Here is a 15,503-nt window from a genome sequence, read left to right on the forward strand (position 1 = left end):
CAATGGAAAATTAAGAAAGTAGAAGGTATCTTTTAAGAATTTACTGTCCATTGCTCACCCCCCCCCCTCCATGGCTCTTATCAGGCAAGAACAGACAGCGTGTGCACATGCTGAACAGCTAAATGTGGTTTTTGACCACGTTAGCATGCATTGAGAGGTGTCGCCCGTTTATGAGCGAGGTCGTGAACACAACTTTAGTTGGTCTCATGTGCCAGTCTATTGTGTGTATGGTTATTCGTGACTGGTTTAGAAATGCCTTGCCAATGGGTATATCAGGCAGTCCGCTTGTTGTTTCTGTGAAATGCCTGTGTGTGTGTGTGTGTGTGTGTGTGTGTGTGTGTGTGAGAGAGAGAGAGAGAGCACGGGGGCATTTCCCCACTTCCCTGAGAGTTACTTCCTAGAAAATGGTGCAATTAGGCTATATCTCTGTAAAAGAAAGCATGTTTGAATGTTAAGTTATTTAATTTATATGAAGCGATGAAATCTGCCTTTTTAATATGAACAGGCAGGCACTGAGGCAGCGGTATCTTTATCAGTAGAGATTTGAATGGAATATTTTTTTTTTTAAACTGGGGGGAGGGCCTGTTGTCACTTGAGTAATGGAACTCATTGTCTGTTTTCCAACCTGCTACTCAAACTTCCGGAGCCTTTTAAAAATGCAGAGTACTTTCAGTGTAAGAAGCACCGACTGTACCCAGTTTGTGGTTCCTCAATAATGCATAAGTGAGTGGAAGATGAAGATTGACATGCAATTTCCTTCACTGAATTCAGGTCAATTTACAGCCTCGCTCCTTTTTTTCAACCTCATCTATCTCTCTCTCTCTTTCTCCCTCTCTCCTTCTCTCGCTCTCTCTCTCAAGACTTTCATCAAATATGCCTCAGTTCAGAGAGTTTTGGGCGGCAAGTCTTTTCAAGTTCCGAGGTACAAAAGAACCTCAAGGGGATGGGGGGCCAGGGCCACCTTCACTCCTCTCAATGACTCTGTTATTCAGTTCCAACCGTGGTTACCTCTCATTCAGCTCGGACACGCTCGCTCTCCGGAGTTTCTCACGTTTGTTCATTTGGATAAATTTTGTGTGCGGAATTAGCTCTGAAAGATTTGGCACCACAACAGAGGGTGGCGGCACTGGCCCCTACCGGGTCCCGCCTGTAGCCAGAATCGGTGACTCCGCAAACAAGGCGGGGATTTACTCTCTGGCATCGGGAAATGTGTACCGTCGGCGACACTTCAGGTGCGCTGCCAAGAAATATTCCTGGGCTTACAGTATGTACGTCAACGTTTTTTTTTTTGTTTTGTTACAGTGTCTCAGGGATTTCTCACCCCTCTGTAATATGGTAATAACAGAGGCTTAATTTTTCAGAAGAGAGAGGCACAAATCAGCCACACGCGATGGCAAAACTTCTGAATTTTGGTTTTTCGAAGCAACCGTCAAAACGGCTGCAGACCCGCCGAGCGCGATGCGCGGCCATTTCGTTTGCAAGCTGGGAAACGCCAATGAAATGGCGCGGCGCTGCAGAGGAGGCCTCCCACTCATTTGTTGCTTTTTTTTTTTTTTTTGCATAAATAATGCAATGACCTTGAAAGACTACTTAACCTGGCTAATGAATAATGATGATTTAAAGCCTCCCGGAGCAGGTACGCCACGCAGGTGTCTTTTTTATGAGATGATGTGGTGTCAGGTGGCCGTTTTCCTCCGCCGCCGCCGACTTGGCGGGTTTTGAAGTTTCGATGGGAGGCTTCAGGCGGGCTTCAAAAGACGTGGCAGCCCGCTACTTCAAAGGGGCTCTTCGTTCCTTGGAAAAAAAAAAAAGGTTGGCATCCCACACTTGTGAGCGGTGGGGGGGGGGGGGAGGTGATGTAAACCCCCTTTTGTTTGACAGATTTGGCGGGTGAAGAAAGGAACGGGGGAAAAAAGTAAAATAAAATAAAAAAAGAAGAAAACCCTCGCTTGTTGGGAGATTTACTCTCCTGAGTTTAAGTCCCTTCCGTCTCTGTGCCCAGGAACTCGAAAGGGTAGAGAGGATGAAATCTGCTCCTGCCAGAGACATGACTTCACCCGTCTCAAACGGCAGGCTTCAAAAAAACAAGGGCAAGGAAACGATTAGGCCTCGTTCCCAGAGTAAGGGCAGCCCCAGCCGTCCGTCCTGCCATTGTGTGAACCTTTTGGCAGCCAAGAACCCACTGCCCCCCCCCCCCTGCTACCCCACCTGCTGATGTTTTTCTGAAGGAAACATACCTGTGCAGAAGGGGCAAATGGGCTTGATTTTTTGGGGTGACATGGGTACCCCCTCACCTCCGGTGTTGCTGGTTTCAGGGTGCCCCTCTCCCCTCCCCTCCACACCCACCTACCGGGCTGGGCCTCTGGTCACCCTGTGGCCGTGGTTGGGAAGGACAGAGAGAGCCAGCCAACATTAACAACAGCGTTGAGGGGGAGGGGGGGGGGGGGGGGGCTGCCTTCCTGGAGCCTACGTCCCAGGGTCTCCTGGCACCCCTCTGCCAGCAGCCCCGCAGTGAGATAACGGGGCAAGGCCTCAGCCAGCAGTGGACACGCTCGGCCAAGATAAGCTATCAGATTACAGAGGCCAAGAGAGGGAAAAAAAAAAAAAAAAGTTCAACTTCCTGGAATCTGGTGAAGTCATGGTTCACACTGGACCTTCCCAGTGCGGAGAAATGGCCTTCCCGGCTCTGCCGCACCACTCCGCACTACTGCCCCCCCATACCCTCCAGCCCCCCCCAAACCCCCCATCCAAACCAGAGGAGCAGCTCACATCTGGTAACACTTGCAAATCAAAACTGAAAAAACATTTGTGATACAGGGAACGTTGTTTGTTTTGGTCAGCGCCCGAAGTTTCCCCTTCTCTCCATCCCGCTCTCATGTTTGGGGCATTATTCCTTTGCTTCATGTTTCCCGCAGTCATGGTTCCATTCCGTCACCCTTTCACTCGTACCAGGATATTTTTAAACGACTGTTGCACACACCACTGCTGTAAAATAAATACACTTGTGATGGTGGCAGTTAGACTAGTTTGTCTACTGCGTTTTGGCAAACACGAGGTGGTGAGGTGTCAGCTACAGCTGTGGGGTTGGGTAGAAGAGGTGTTGGGTACAACTGTGGTGTTGATTAGGAGAGGTGTTGGGTACAGCTGTGGGGTTGGTTAGGAGAGGTGTTGGGTACAGCTGTGGGGTTGGGTAGGAGAGGTGTTGGGTACAGCTGTGGGGTTGGTTAGGAGAGGTGTTGGGTACAGCTGAGGGGGTTGGGTAGGAGAGGTGTTGGGTACAGCTGTGGGATTGGTTAGGAGAGGTGTTGGGTACAGCTGTGGGGTTGGGTAGGAGAGGTGTTGGGTACAGCTGTGGGGTTGGTTAGGAGAGGTGTTGGGTACAGCTGTGGGATTGGTTAGGAGAGGTGTTGGGTACAGCTGTGGGGTTGGGTAGGAGAGGTGTTGGGTACAGCTGTGGGGTTGGTTAGGAGAGGTGTTGGGTACAGCTGTGGCGTTGGGTAGGAGAGGTGTTGGGTACAGCTGTGGGGTTGGTTAGGAGAGGTGTTGGGTACAGCTGTGGGGTTGGGTAGGAGAGGTGTTGGGTACAGCTGTGGGGTTGGTTAGGAGAGGTGTTGGGTACAGCTGTGGGGTTGGTTAGGAGAGGTGTTGGGTACAGCTGTGGGGTTGGGTAGGAGAGGTGTTGGGTACAGCTGTGGGGTTGGGTAGGAGAGGTGTTGGGTACGGCTGTGGGGTTGGGTAGGAGAGGTGTTGGGTACAGCCGTGGGGTTGGGTAGGAGAGGTGTTGGGTACAGCTGTGGGGTTGGGTAGGAGAGGTGTTGGGTACAGCTGTGAGGTTGGGTAGGAGAGGTGTTGGGTACGGCTGTGGGGTTGGGTAGGAGAGGTGTTGGGTACGGCTGTGTGGTTGGGTAGGAGAGGTGTTGGGTACAGCTGTGGGGTTGGGTAGGAGAGGTGTTGGGTACAGCCGTGGGGTTGGGTAGGAGAGGTGTTGGGTACAGCCGTGGGGTTGCCCAACAGGGGCCGGTTGACGGGTCTGCATTCTGCTGGACGCTCTGTTTGGCCCACCCCTAGGAGAGTGTGGGAAATGGGGGAACAGCTTGTTGTTTTTGGAGACGCTGCGTTTATTTTTAAGTGGCCACTTGAAATGGGTTGTGTTCTTTGGTTCATTTACAGATGATTACCACTGGCTAAACAGAAATTGTTTCTCCAAGACAGTGCATCTAGAATTGACTCATTAGGCAGTGTGTTGTTTTCTTGCATTCTATACATCTTGAGATTAGTAAAATAGAACTGAAACTCATTATTTCTCTCCCTCTCTCTGACACACACACACACACACACACAAACTAAATTTGCAATAACACGAAAGCACTTACTTACACATGTTATTTTTCTTCCCATTCAAATCAAAATCATTTGTCTTTAAAGTAAATTAAGCAAAAAGCATGCAACGCACAAAGCTGATGGAAGATCTGCTTTTGTAAACAGCAGACTGTCCTGCCAGGGCAGCGTCTCTGCTCACTCTCCTAAATGACCTGTTTCCCCACTGTTTCTCTCTCTTCACAGGGACGTCATTAAAAGAATAGACCAATCGGAATTCGAGGGATTTGAATACATTAACCCCATGCTGGTGTCCACTGAAGAGTCTGTATGAGGGAGAGGCCGGTCTCCTTTTTACCCTGCGTTTTTGCAGAACCATTTCGGGCCGAATGAATTCTCACTGACTTTGTGGAGAGGAAGAAAGGGGAAGAAGGTTGAAGGAAGAACCGGAAGAAAAAAAAGTAAAAACAAAAACAAACAAACTCCTAAGCTGCTTGCATGCAAGGTTGAGGAGCTGGTGCAAGACCTTTATGATGGATACCTAATGTTATTTTTTTTTGGGGGGGCACACTACGGAAGAGGTGTTAACAAAATATAAATTTGACGACAACAACAAAAGCCCAAGATCAGTGGGTGGTAGTCTTCCACTAACCACTCTCGCTTTTGTTTTTAACCCTTCATGTGGGTGTCAGTGCTTCTGGCTTTATACCTGAAGAAAACGTTCATTCATACTGTGCCTGCACCCTCAAAGGACTTACATGTCTCTCATCCCTGGGTAAATATGATAGTTCTGCTCCAGAACTGGAATTTATGTGCACTTTTTTTTCTTTGATTTTGTTTCACTTTTTTTTAAAAAAGACACTAGCCATCTTGTTGGAGGGCCATCCTCCAAGCTAAACAAGAATGTACAATGATGGAAGGAAAAAAAGTAGTAACTTGTATTATAGTGTAGTTAGCAAATCCAAATTGATGATGCCTTTTAATGATGCAAAATGGCACGTTTTATTTATGACCACTTTGTTTGTTTCAGGTTTGTTTTGGCAAATTGCTGTACTTCACCTACAAAGGAGTTGCATTTAACTGGTAGTTGATTTTTTTTTTTCTAGGAGAAACTGGGAGAATTAATTATTTTTTTAAGAAGTGCCTCTTAAGATCCAATATGTATTTTCCACCATAGTCCAGATTGCACTGACAAAATAGTTCAAATCAGATTTACTTCATGAAATGGTCGTCTGGTACAGAGTGGACTGTAGAGAACAGCTCGTCATTAGCGACAGTCTCTCTCCACCATTTTCTTTTTTTTTTTGTAAAGAGAACACATGGTTGCACATGACCATGGCAGCCAATCAGAATTCCAGTGATGTAAGTGTCATTGATCAGATTTTTTTTTTTTTTCAAATATAAAGAGTTAAAAAGGAGATGAACAAAATAATGCAGGCTTGTCGTTCGTAGGGGACGAAGAATATGATGTACATTACACCTGGATAATAATGCCTCCAACATGACTAAACAAATAATATGATTAATGATAATTTCAGTAATTATAAAATATGTAGATATTTTTTTCTTTCTTTGAGGGTGTACCTAATCATATACTACATGTTTGGTAAATGCACAACTCCTTTGTACAAACATGTCTTGATGCCAGTGACAGGAGGCTTATCGTGTTTTTAAGACAAACTGCTCAGATATGCGGTTCTCCTCGGTTTGACAATGGTGCAATTCAGGCGAGACGTTGCACATCACGGGGGAATTACGCTAGCCGTAATTCCTGTTACCATTATCCTCTCTCTCACACTGAACACAGCGAATGGACAGCGAATGGTTGATGTCAATGTCGCCTGGGGGGAGACAGTATCTCTGCTGATCCACAAGAATTCTTTTCACACCAAAAATTCAGAGGAGGTTCAATACAGATGAACACCTGCCAAGGGATTACTCCCTAACCACACACACACACACACACACACACAGACAACAAATATGCACTCACGAAAGCACACAAACATAACATGCATACACACCAGATTAAATAGCAGTCCACTATGTCCATTTGTTGTGAAATCACAGAAATATTGTGAAAGGTTTCAATTGTTTAAGAAAAACCTAAGCCTGACTTTTGAAGGTTGCATTAGTCTTGGTTTAACTTTCTTGAAGAAAGGAAGGAAGATAAAGTTCAATGTAAATTAATTGATTAAATCTGACCTATATTAACGGGATAAGGAGTGCAATTGGATTAATTAGATCTTCCCCCAGTAAAAACAGAGTCAATTAGCTGGCAGCGCTGCGCGACTCAGGAAAAACAAAGGAGAAGAAAGCAGATACCGCGCGGGGTGGATCGAGACCGGGCGCAGATTACCGAACCGCGCGTTAATTGCCTTGATTAAACGCATCTACTGAGGAGGAGTTACGGTCTCCATTTAAGGAGCTCCCTTTGCTTCGGCAAGCCTTTTAACTTGCTGATTATATCTCGCGAACGGTCTGTTGCAGGTTTTCAAGTAGAAATAATTTACTGCAACAACATCGCTCCTCGGCTGACCACTTAGTATTGCTGTGGGCTCGTCCAGTGTAACACGGAAATGAGATTTCCTCTTCCTTTGTAAATCTAACGTCACGGAGAGCGAACGACGTTATAGAAGTATGCGTTTTAAATCTGGTTCTTGCCTAAGTGTGTTTTTACCTCTTATCCAGTGGTATGACAAGCTCGGCTACACTCCATACATTCATGTAAATGTCTGTAATTATGATTTAAAAAAATAAAAAACCTATTCGTGGGTTTTCCGTGAACTGAAGCAGTGTGTGTAGCCTTCAGCGGTTAATATTCAGGCTGTCGAAATCAGTCCTTCTGCAGTCTTCTCAAAGAGTCACAACTGCAATACGTTTAGAGGTACTGTCCCTGAGATCAGTAGATGCAAGTTCAAGAGTGATTTTTATTTTTTAAACGCGTCGAATACATTAATGGTCATTTGCCAAATACTGCAACTGTTGCAAGCTACTGTATCTTCTCTGCATTTTTCTTGTGTTGAGTCCAAAGCAAATTATGTTCTATCAATGTGCTAGAGGGGGGAAATTTTATATTTGAAGCATTTGTTTTATAAATTAAAAGATATAATTCAGTGTGTACAGAAAAATCAAATCTTCAATGGGATTGAGAGTTTGGGAGTATGGTGTGGCATTGTTTGGTCTTACAAGATTATAGTCTTAAAGAACCTCCTAGGTAATGACTGTAAACCAGGAAACATGTGCATTGTACTTAATTTGTACATTCTGTTCATTGATTTCTGGGTGTGTGGTATTTCCTTTGACTCCTCTTTATGCGAAATTGTACAGAGAAGTGGATATTCTAATGCTTACTATAACTCAATCATCTTGCACATTAGAAATTAAAATGGAAACATTGCTGTCTTTTGATAAAGGAGATGCGTTATTTAATTTTTCCATACATCAACATTATACCTGGAGTCCTTGAGAGTATATTAAATCATATGCAATCACACAAAACAATCTCATAATTTTGCTGCATTACTGTGGCAATGATATAACACTGACAGAACACATCGGTAACATTTTGTGTTAGCTGGGTTAGCATTAAGTGCGCGCTGAGCGTTCAGGTGGTAAAACCTGCTCAGCCCAACTGCCACTGTCTTTTGAATTTTTGCCGGGACATTTCTTTAAAGGTAAATTGGAAAGGCTGACAAAAATACACCGTGAGCAAACCAGCTGAACTCTGAGTCCGAGGGCTCACGAAAGGGGGTTAAAGAGAAGACAGGAAGGGTGAGAGGATGAGTGCTGCGCCCCCCCCCCCCCCCCCCAAAAAAAAATGCACTGGGCCAAGTTCTGTCCTCTTGGCTTGACCAATGCACAAATACTCAGCAGCACCAACTAAACTTCTTATGATCTTGGATTGCAATATAATGGGGGGGTGGGGTGGGGGTGCAGGAGATGTGGAAGGGGTAACGGCGTGGGAGTCACCATGTCATATCGTCGTTCATCTCAGATAAGCATTTGGCCAGGTGGCTGTCACACTCCATCTGGGTGAACCTGGGAAATGAATAAAATACAGACGTTTTTTTTAAAAAAAGCTGTGCTGAAAATCCATAAGGGTGTGTTATATTCATCACAAAACACCAGAGGGGTGTACGCCACGTTTAACCTCCTCACAATAAGCCTCGTCAACATGCACATGAAAAAAAAAAAAAACTGTATGAACAAAAATGGAAATGCAATTTGCATACTAGTTTTACGCTCTGTGTCAGATACTTATTTGTATGCACAAACGGGAAGGACTACTTCCATTCACAGCTAAACTAACAGGGGTTTGAGAAACCTGCCATGTAAAAAAAGTTATACTGCTAACACTGGAAGGGCATCATGATTTTGAATTGACGTGGCCTATGCCCACCTTCGTCAAACTGCAGACCCTTTAGGCTAAATAGCGCCCTTTGTGTGACAGGGGTTGCGGGGTTGACTCCACGGCAGGGTGTACATGAACAGTGTTCTAATGGCCTTCACACCGTTACAGGAAATCGGCATAGGACCGAATCCTAAAGAGGGTCGCTGGCTCAGACGCACTTCCTGCGCAGCCCTTGCGTTTCGTTTCGCGGGTGGGGTGGGGCGGGGGCAGGGGGGGGACGGGGAGGCGCTCACTGTGTCCCGTGTCATCGCCGAGCTCCCGTGCATTCTGTACACAGGCTGCCAATCGCGTGTTCGAGTCGTGCTGAGTGTCACCCACTCTCTCTGCCGCAGGGCACAGCTGGGGCAGGAGGCCCGCGGGAGGAGGGCACATCGCAGCAAGAGAAGCGGGTCTGGGCTTTTTTTTTTTTGGGTGGGGGGGTGGGGGGTGGGACGAGGGGGGTTAAGGCAGAAGAAGCTACAGCGGATTTTTCAATCAGTACTTTCTAAGAACTTTCTAAGCCTGCCTGCCTGCCTGCCTGCCTGCATTCAGACAGCTGGATGAGTTTTGCAGTAAAAAAGCTCTTCTCCTTTCTTAAACCCCCCCCCCCCCGCCAATCCAGCCACCCCCAGACTGGCGTTTTTCCTCTTCCCTCCCGGACACAAGGGAAGCCATTGTGGGAGCGGAGCTAGCGCCAGAGTGTGCGCCGCCGAGCTGTGTAGCGGGGGCCAAAGTACACCGCGCTGGCCGGAGAATGGGCGCGCGGCCGGGCCTGCTGCCACCGCCGGGGCCCCGCCCCCCCCGCGCCCCGTCCCAGCCCCCACGCCCCGCCTGGCACAAAGCGGGCACTGTTCTGACCGCCACTGCTGTGCCCACCGGCCCGCAGCTCGGTGACTTCTTGACCGATTTCAGTCTACATAAACTGTTCCCCCCGCTCCCCCCGTCCCGTCCCTTCCCTGACTGAGAGTTCTTATCCTTTTTTTAGGCCTCCGAGAATTCCGCAAAACCATCACGGAACGTTGCTCAACGACGCAGGAAAACACGCTGCAAATCTAATTTGGCTTGCGCCCCTTTCGCCACATCCACCACCTCCGAGCGAGAGGCAGTCCTGTTTAGTGTATATATCGTGCTATGATTCAGCGCCGCGGAGCGCTAATCCACCTCATTCAGCAGTGCCAGTCTGCGCTTTATCAGAACACCTCCGTACAGCTGACCCACAGCTAACTGGCACAGGAGTGAGAGTGGCGTTTCAGGACGCGCTTCTGTTTTGTTGTTGCTGGGTTCCAACGCGATTCGACGTACAAACATCTGCTATTTTAAAGGAAGAGGAGCTGCGTGTAAATTTTTAAAATTTTGCATTGGCATTTCACAATCTGCCTACCAGAATATGGCTCTCACGTTTAGATAGCAATCGCCAAGTTCGTACAAAGAAAGAGACGGTCTATTTTTTTTAACTCTGTGACGTGGGGTTAACAAACATCTGTCATCAATACGGATCAGTCGAGTAAAACCACTTCAGTGTCTTTGATGAAAAAAAAAAATGAATCGATAGAGCTCGAGAGACGGCCATTGATTGAAGCGCATCTCTCACGCCGGCTCTCAAAGTAAACCTGGTCAGCGCTAGTCCCCCAGGAAGGAGAGACGCTGTGGAGAGAGAGCGGCTCGGAGACCCTGTACCCCCCCCACCACCCCCCCCCCCTCCTCCAGCACCCAGCGGCTGCCTCACTGCCGTTCCACTGAACCTGTGTGGCTGTGATTAGAATGTTCTTAACTCAACGTTCTAATGGTGATTTAACAATTGCTACTGGCAACCGAAAGCAATGGAGTTCTAGAACACTCACTTAGAATTCTGGGGGAAAAAAACATTCCAAGGAACCTGCTCTTCAAAGGGTTAAGGCCAGCTACTCGTGAAGCCTTCATTCATACCCACAGCGTAGAAGGGCCAGGCCACAGACCGCATGGTTCTGGCTGTTCTCACGAGAAGCAAATTACGTTCTGTGAAAACTTTCATCAAATTGGAATCCCACTTATGCTAATGCTAGAGACTCTAAAGCTAGAGACTCTAAGGTTAGTAATCAGAGCTTTATCTATTTTTTAAAAATCCCATCTTCTGAACCTCCACGCTTGAGCAAATATGGAAATACAGCAATATTTTAATCAACTGGGCAATACCACCCAATATATATTTTCAGACGTAAAATACCAGAGCCAAAACTGTAAGCACATTAAATAAAGGTCAGCAACAACTTCCACAGAGCTTGTCTATGGAAGTATAAGAGACATAAAATATAACACCTAATACCCCAGCAACAGCTTGCATACTGAAATAAATCAGCTTTTTCAAACTAGCAGGTAGCTAACTGTTAATAACTGTGGCAGCAGAACCAGTTCGCTTAGGAACATTTTTGAAGTTAAAATCAGGTGGTTAAGAGAATTAATGTAATTAGTGGTAAAAAGATGTTTTTTTTATGTAGGTAACCAGGTAACATTCATTCTGTGGTCAGCGTACCAAAACTAACTTTCACACATCATTAGGCCTTACAGACCAAGCTAGTGAAGCCTCACAAAGGTTAATAATGCTTCTGTGTTACTTACAGACAATTGTGTAGCTCAGCCAATGTTAGCTACACATTTTGCACCTTTTGGCCAGCTGGGCACTACAAAGGAAAATAATTTATCAGTGGTATTTTTTTTCATACTTGTGTGCACTCTGGCGCAAACGCAACCCTGGGTCTTCAGGATCACATTTTCCGTTGTGTAAAATGCAGCTGATTTTTACCTCCGATATAACGAGCAGATTCTAATGTTATAATTCCAGGTTTCAAATGGGAGTTTGACAGGACAGGCGGTGGACTATTTAAATACAGGGTATCAATCTCGTTATCTTCGTCTCAGCGTTTGGGATCTTTACAAAATGGCCGATCCAGAGCGAGAGTCCCTGGTGTGAGATGGCGGTTCCGACAAGGCCAAGAGAGGCACGGGGAACCCTCGCTCGAACCGAGAGCCGGGCGATGGGTGGGCTCACCTCGCCTCGGCCCTGAACCTCACTCCCTGAGACGGTTCCATTTACCCGGGATGGGGGAGGGTAGCTATGACATCATCTACCGCCCCTGCTCCAGGCCCCGCCTACTGCACTGACTCCCGCCCCACCTCATCCTGGCCACTCCGCCGTTTTCACAAGCCCGCATTTTTTTATTTATTTATTATTTTTTTCAGCGCTCGTTTGTTTGACAGCTGCGGTAAAAGCGACGGAATAAAATAAATAAATAATTCATGCGCCTCGCGGTTCCGCACCAAGGTTACCCGCCACATCAACAGGGCGTTTGATCCAGCTCTTCATCGCATAGCATTAACGCGCCGCGCCGGACAGCGGTAATCCGCCGTGGTTTTTTTGGCGGTTCTTCGGCTTCAAGAATTTTTAACCGCTGAATTATTTACCGTGCGTTCCTTGCGGGAGCAGACCTTCATTATGATCCCCGGGCTAATTATGTACAATATCAGTCTAGTGGTGGGACGGGCTCACAGCATTCACCTGTCACAGCTCAACGCCCTCGCGCCGAACGCCCCGCTAACTCGCCGAGACGCCGATCCTCGGTGCAGAAACGCAGAGCGGCTCGGGTGCATCGACTTTTTCTTCCCGTCATAAAAATTCAGGAACGTGTCCGGGTTCCCGCCCGCCGCACGCCATGGCAGCGGAAGCTTATTCATAATACATCAGCCCACTGCAGCGCCCCCCCCCTCCTCCTCCTCCTCCTCCTCCTCACTGCTGCTTCTGAGAGCAGAGCGTCCGTGCGTGGGAGAAAGCTGGGAACTATGGGTGCCCAGCAGAGACAGAGAGAGAAAAGGAAGGGGAGAAAGGGAGAAGAAGAGAGAGAGGGAGAGAAAGGGAGGTAGAGAAAGGGAGAAGGAGAGGGAAAGAGAGAAATTGAGAGGAAGAAAGGGAGAGAGGAGAGGGAGGGAAAAGGAGATGGTGAGAAATGGAGAGAAAGAGAAAGAGAAAGGGAGAGGCAGAGAAAGGGAAAGAGAGAGAGATGAGAGAGAAATGCTAGCGTGACGCTGCAGAGGAATCCTTACCCAGAGGGAAAGGGCAGGAGACACATGGGGCAGTTCTCCATGGTGGCGGCGGCGGCGGCTGCCCCAGCTGACGGGCGATGGGTGTGAGCTTTCCCAGACACGTCCCCCTCCCCCTGGGGGGGTCTGGCGCGCCCGTGCCGCTCTTCTGGAGCGTGGCTGTCAGACCCGCCCCCCGCGCGCGCGGGCAGCCGCCGTTTGATCCCGCCTCCCTCGGCTCCCCCGCTCCCGGCTCCCGCTAACGAGGCTCCCCCCGCCGCCCGGTTCTCCTCGCGCGCTCCGCCGCCCCGCCCCGCCCCCCCCGCCGCCGGGACCTTCCGCGAGGACGGAGGGCTCTGAGCCTGCCGTCCCGTCCTGTTCTGTGGCTGGTGGGCGAGGGGTCCTGGGTTCCGCGTGTGCGTCCCCTCTGCTGCCTCCTCCTCAGCGGGGGCAGAGCTCAGACGGCCCTTCTGTGGGGCGGGGTTCGGCAGAGTTGCCGCGCCCTCGGACACCGGACCTGAATCAGCGGGGCGGAGCTGGGCACTGGGCCCACGTGCAGCCAGGACAGGTGAGGAGCCGACAGTCGGTTTGGGAGGAGAGGGAAGAGGGTCCACCTCCTCACTTAAACTGCACCACCTCCATCCACTCTCTTCTTCTACGGAACGCGTCTAAACAGCCAGAGAGGAAGGGAGAGAACGCGTCATTATTACAGTGCACTTACGCAGACAATGCACTCGTGCTATTTTCTTTCACTCTGACACAGAAAGTGCTAGCCATTTACAGAACATGACGGCGTCGTGTCTCAAGCATTTAAAGCAAAAAAAAAAAAAAAAGCAAAAGCAAGATGGAAGAAGCGGACGTTTTAAGGCTGTCAGTCCGTTGGCCATGATTTCCTCACGCCTGGACTCCAGCCCTGGCGCATTAGCCCGCCGCGGGAAGGCTAGCGCGTAGCGGGCGCTCTCCTCCGAGCGGCCCGCGGAATAAATAATTTAGCGTACGCGAGCGTGCATCAGCTACCTGTCAGAGTGATCGGTTCACTGGGCGTGCGTGCCCCAGAACTGCCACTCCCGAGCAAAAGCAGGCCCGCCACCGACCGGCGGGGGGGGGGGGGGGGGGGGGGAGAGACACTCGCCCCCGCCAACTAGCCCCAGCAAAACCCCACACTGTCTTTTTCGCTTCCTTCAAATAAAAAAAGAAAGGGAAAGAAGCGCTCTTCAGACAGATGGGGGGGGGGAGTAACGTACCAGCGGAGAGGCCGGAGGGAGGTCAGGCACAGTCTCCCAGACACTGTGGCCTACATAGGCGGTGGCAGACTTTAGAGTCACAGCCCAAAGCTTCTCCACGGCTTGGAGGTCAGGCCTGTCCCACCATTCCCCTGGTTTACTGTCATATGGACTGTGAACACACACACACACACACACACATAGAGAGAGAGAGAGAGGAAGATGACTGTCAGGAATATCATTACACTCCGAGAGCTTGGTTTACCTTGCTATTCAGGGCTCTTCCAGCGTACGGATTGCAAATTTAATGAGGGTAAATATGTCACTCTTGTTTGCCCGCATCCACTAACATACAGGATTCAATCATCCACACTACCGTCACTTCACGCGATTTGACCACCTCATATAGACAGATGCTTACCCGCTTTTAAACCCTGGGGAATGCGAAATATTGGGACCTCTCTACTTTTTAGCTACCTACATGTTTAGAATCGTCATTCAAATATCAAACAATATGGCACGGTGAAAGGTAACTGATTTGAATTTATTATACAGGATTCCTCATTATAACTAGAAATCACATTTTTACTGTGACACATGTGAGTCCATCAACTGACCGCCAGAACCGCAAACGAAAAAGTCGCCTTGCTACTGCTAATTGGACAGCTGACAGGTAGCTAGTTCCTGTCTTCGGCTCCATTCCGAAATTCTTGCAAATTAGCTAGCTAACTAGTCATCGGGTTAAATACATTAGACTGTATTTATTATGATATATCTAGTCAGACACGCCACTCAACTAGGGAACACAGCTGGCGCTTTTAGTCTTCCGGTTTTAGACTAGTCGCTAGCAGCAGAGCTAGATAGTTTCACAGAAGTTGGCCAACTTAAAGCTTACTCTTCGGTTGCTTCTGAGCGTAGATCGCTTTCAAAAGATGAGAACGGAATAGGTACTCCGGTACTTTTTTTCACAACGATACTTGAATTCTGTTCACATTTGTCCACCTGAATGGCCGCTTTCTTTCGCTTCAGCTTTAGTTTCAGATGCTTCTCTGACATGATTCGCTAGTGTTAGCAAGCTACGTTATTTAGCTTGGTCGAAAACACGCCTGTAACAACACAGCGCATTCACTTGGTACAAAACGTGCAGTTACCACGGTCGTAACGACAACCATTTACACTGTCTCTTAAATTCACACCCAAAAGTTCATTTAATGAAAATGCTCCATAATCGCTTGAGCATTGAGCTCGCGTACATGCATCTGGTTTACCCGCTACAGAAACCAAAACATTGCTTCCGTCAGAACAGTGCGCACAGACTCACGGGAGGAGTAACCAAATATACATGCATGGGCATAGACTACTGTGAAATCCATGTGAATGTATTTGCTTCCCTAAGGGAATGCATGAAGGAAGCTTAATTTGAGACATCTGCGTTCATCCACCATGAATCATCATTGTGGATGTCTCACATGTCTTTAATATAGACTGTAACGCAATGTATATGGTACAATGTATATGTT

General features: G+C 48.2%; 2 protein-coding genes across 7 annotated transcripts in view; one reads left to right on the plus strand and one right to left on the minus strand.

The window, feature by feature from the left end:
• Positions 1 to 7,109, plus strand: part of prkcz (protein kinase C, zeta) — a 138,856-nt gene extending 131,747 nt beyond the window's left edge. For 3 of the 6 annotated variants that reach the window (XM_035381240.1, XM_035381241.1, XM_035381242.1), the window contains one exon: positions 4,564 to 5,165. In XM_035381240.1, coding sequence (XP_035237131.1) covers positions 4,564 to 4,651 — 88 coding nt within the window. In that variant the 3' untranslated portion in view covers positions 4,652 to 5,165. Of the gene's footprint in view, positions 1 to 4,563 lie in introns of all 6 variants that reach the window. The other 3 variants (XM_035381245.1, XM_035381244.1, XM_035381243.1) reach the window with 1 other exon arrangement.
• A 609-nt stretch (positions 7,110 to 7,718) lies between these two features.
• si:ch73-70k4.1 (translation initiation factor IF-2) lies at positions 7,719 to 15,281 on the minus strand. The gene is made up of 4 exons (XM_035381294.1): positions 14,879 to 15,281; positions 14,005 to 14,155; positions 12,785 to 13,428; positions 7,719 to 8,358 (listed from the first exon to the last, which is right to left on the minus strand). Exons 1-4 carry the CDS (start codon positions 15,037 to 15,039, stop codon positions 8,286 to 8,288), a joined length of 1,029 nt encoding a protein of 342 aa, XP_035237185.1. The 5' UTR covers positions 15,040 to 15,281; the 3' UTR covers positions 7,719 to 8,285.
• Between the last annotated feature and the right edge of the window lie 222 nt (positions 15,282 to 15,503).

Source organism: Anguilla anguilla, chromosome 11 (assembly GCF_013347855.1).
Source record: "Anguilla anguilla isolate fAngAng1 chromosome 11, fAngAng1.pri, whole genome shotgun sequence".
Lineage (NCBI taxonomy): Eukaryota > Metazoa > Chordata > Actinopteri > Anguilliformes > Anguillidae > Anguilla > Anguilla anguilla.

What these genes read in the sequence shown, in the direction of transcription:
- si:ch73-70k4.1 (XM_035381294.1), bottom strand. Translation starts at nt 15,039, where the DNA reads ATGTCAGAGAAGCATCTGAAACTAAAGCTGAAGCGAAAGAAAGCGGCC. An exon ending in TCCCTCCGGCCTCTCCGCTG is followed by an intron (nt 13,429 to 14,004) that starts GTACGTTACTCC and finishes CTGGCTGTTTAG; the next exon opens with ACGCGTTCCGTAGAAGAAGA. An exon ending in CTCCTGCCCTTTCCCTCTGG is followed by an intron (nt 8,359 to 12,784) that starts GTAAGGATTCCT and finishes TTCATTTCCCAG; the next exon opens with GTTCACCCAGATGGAGTGTG.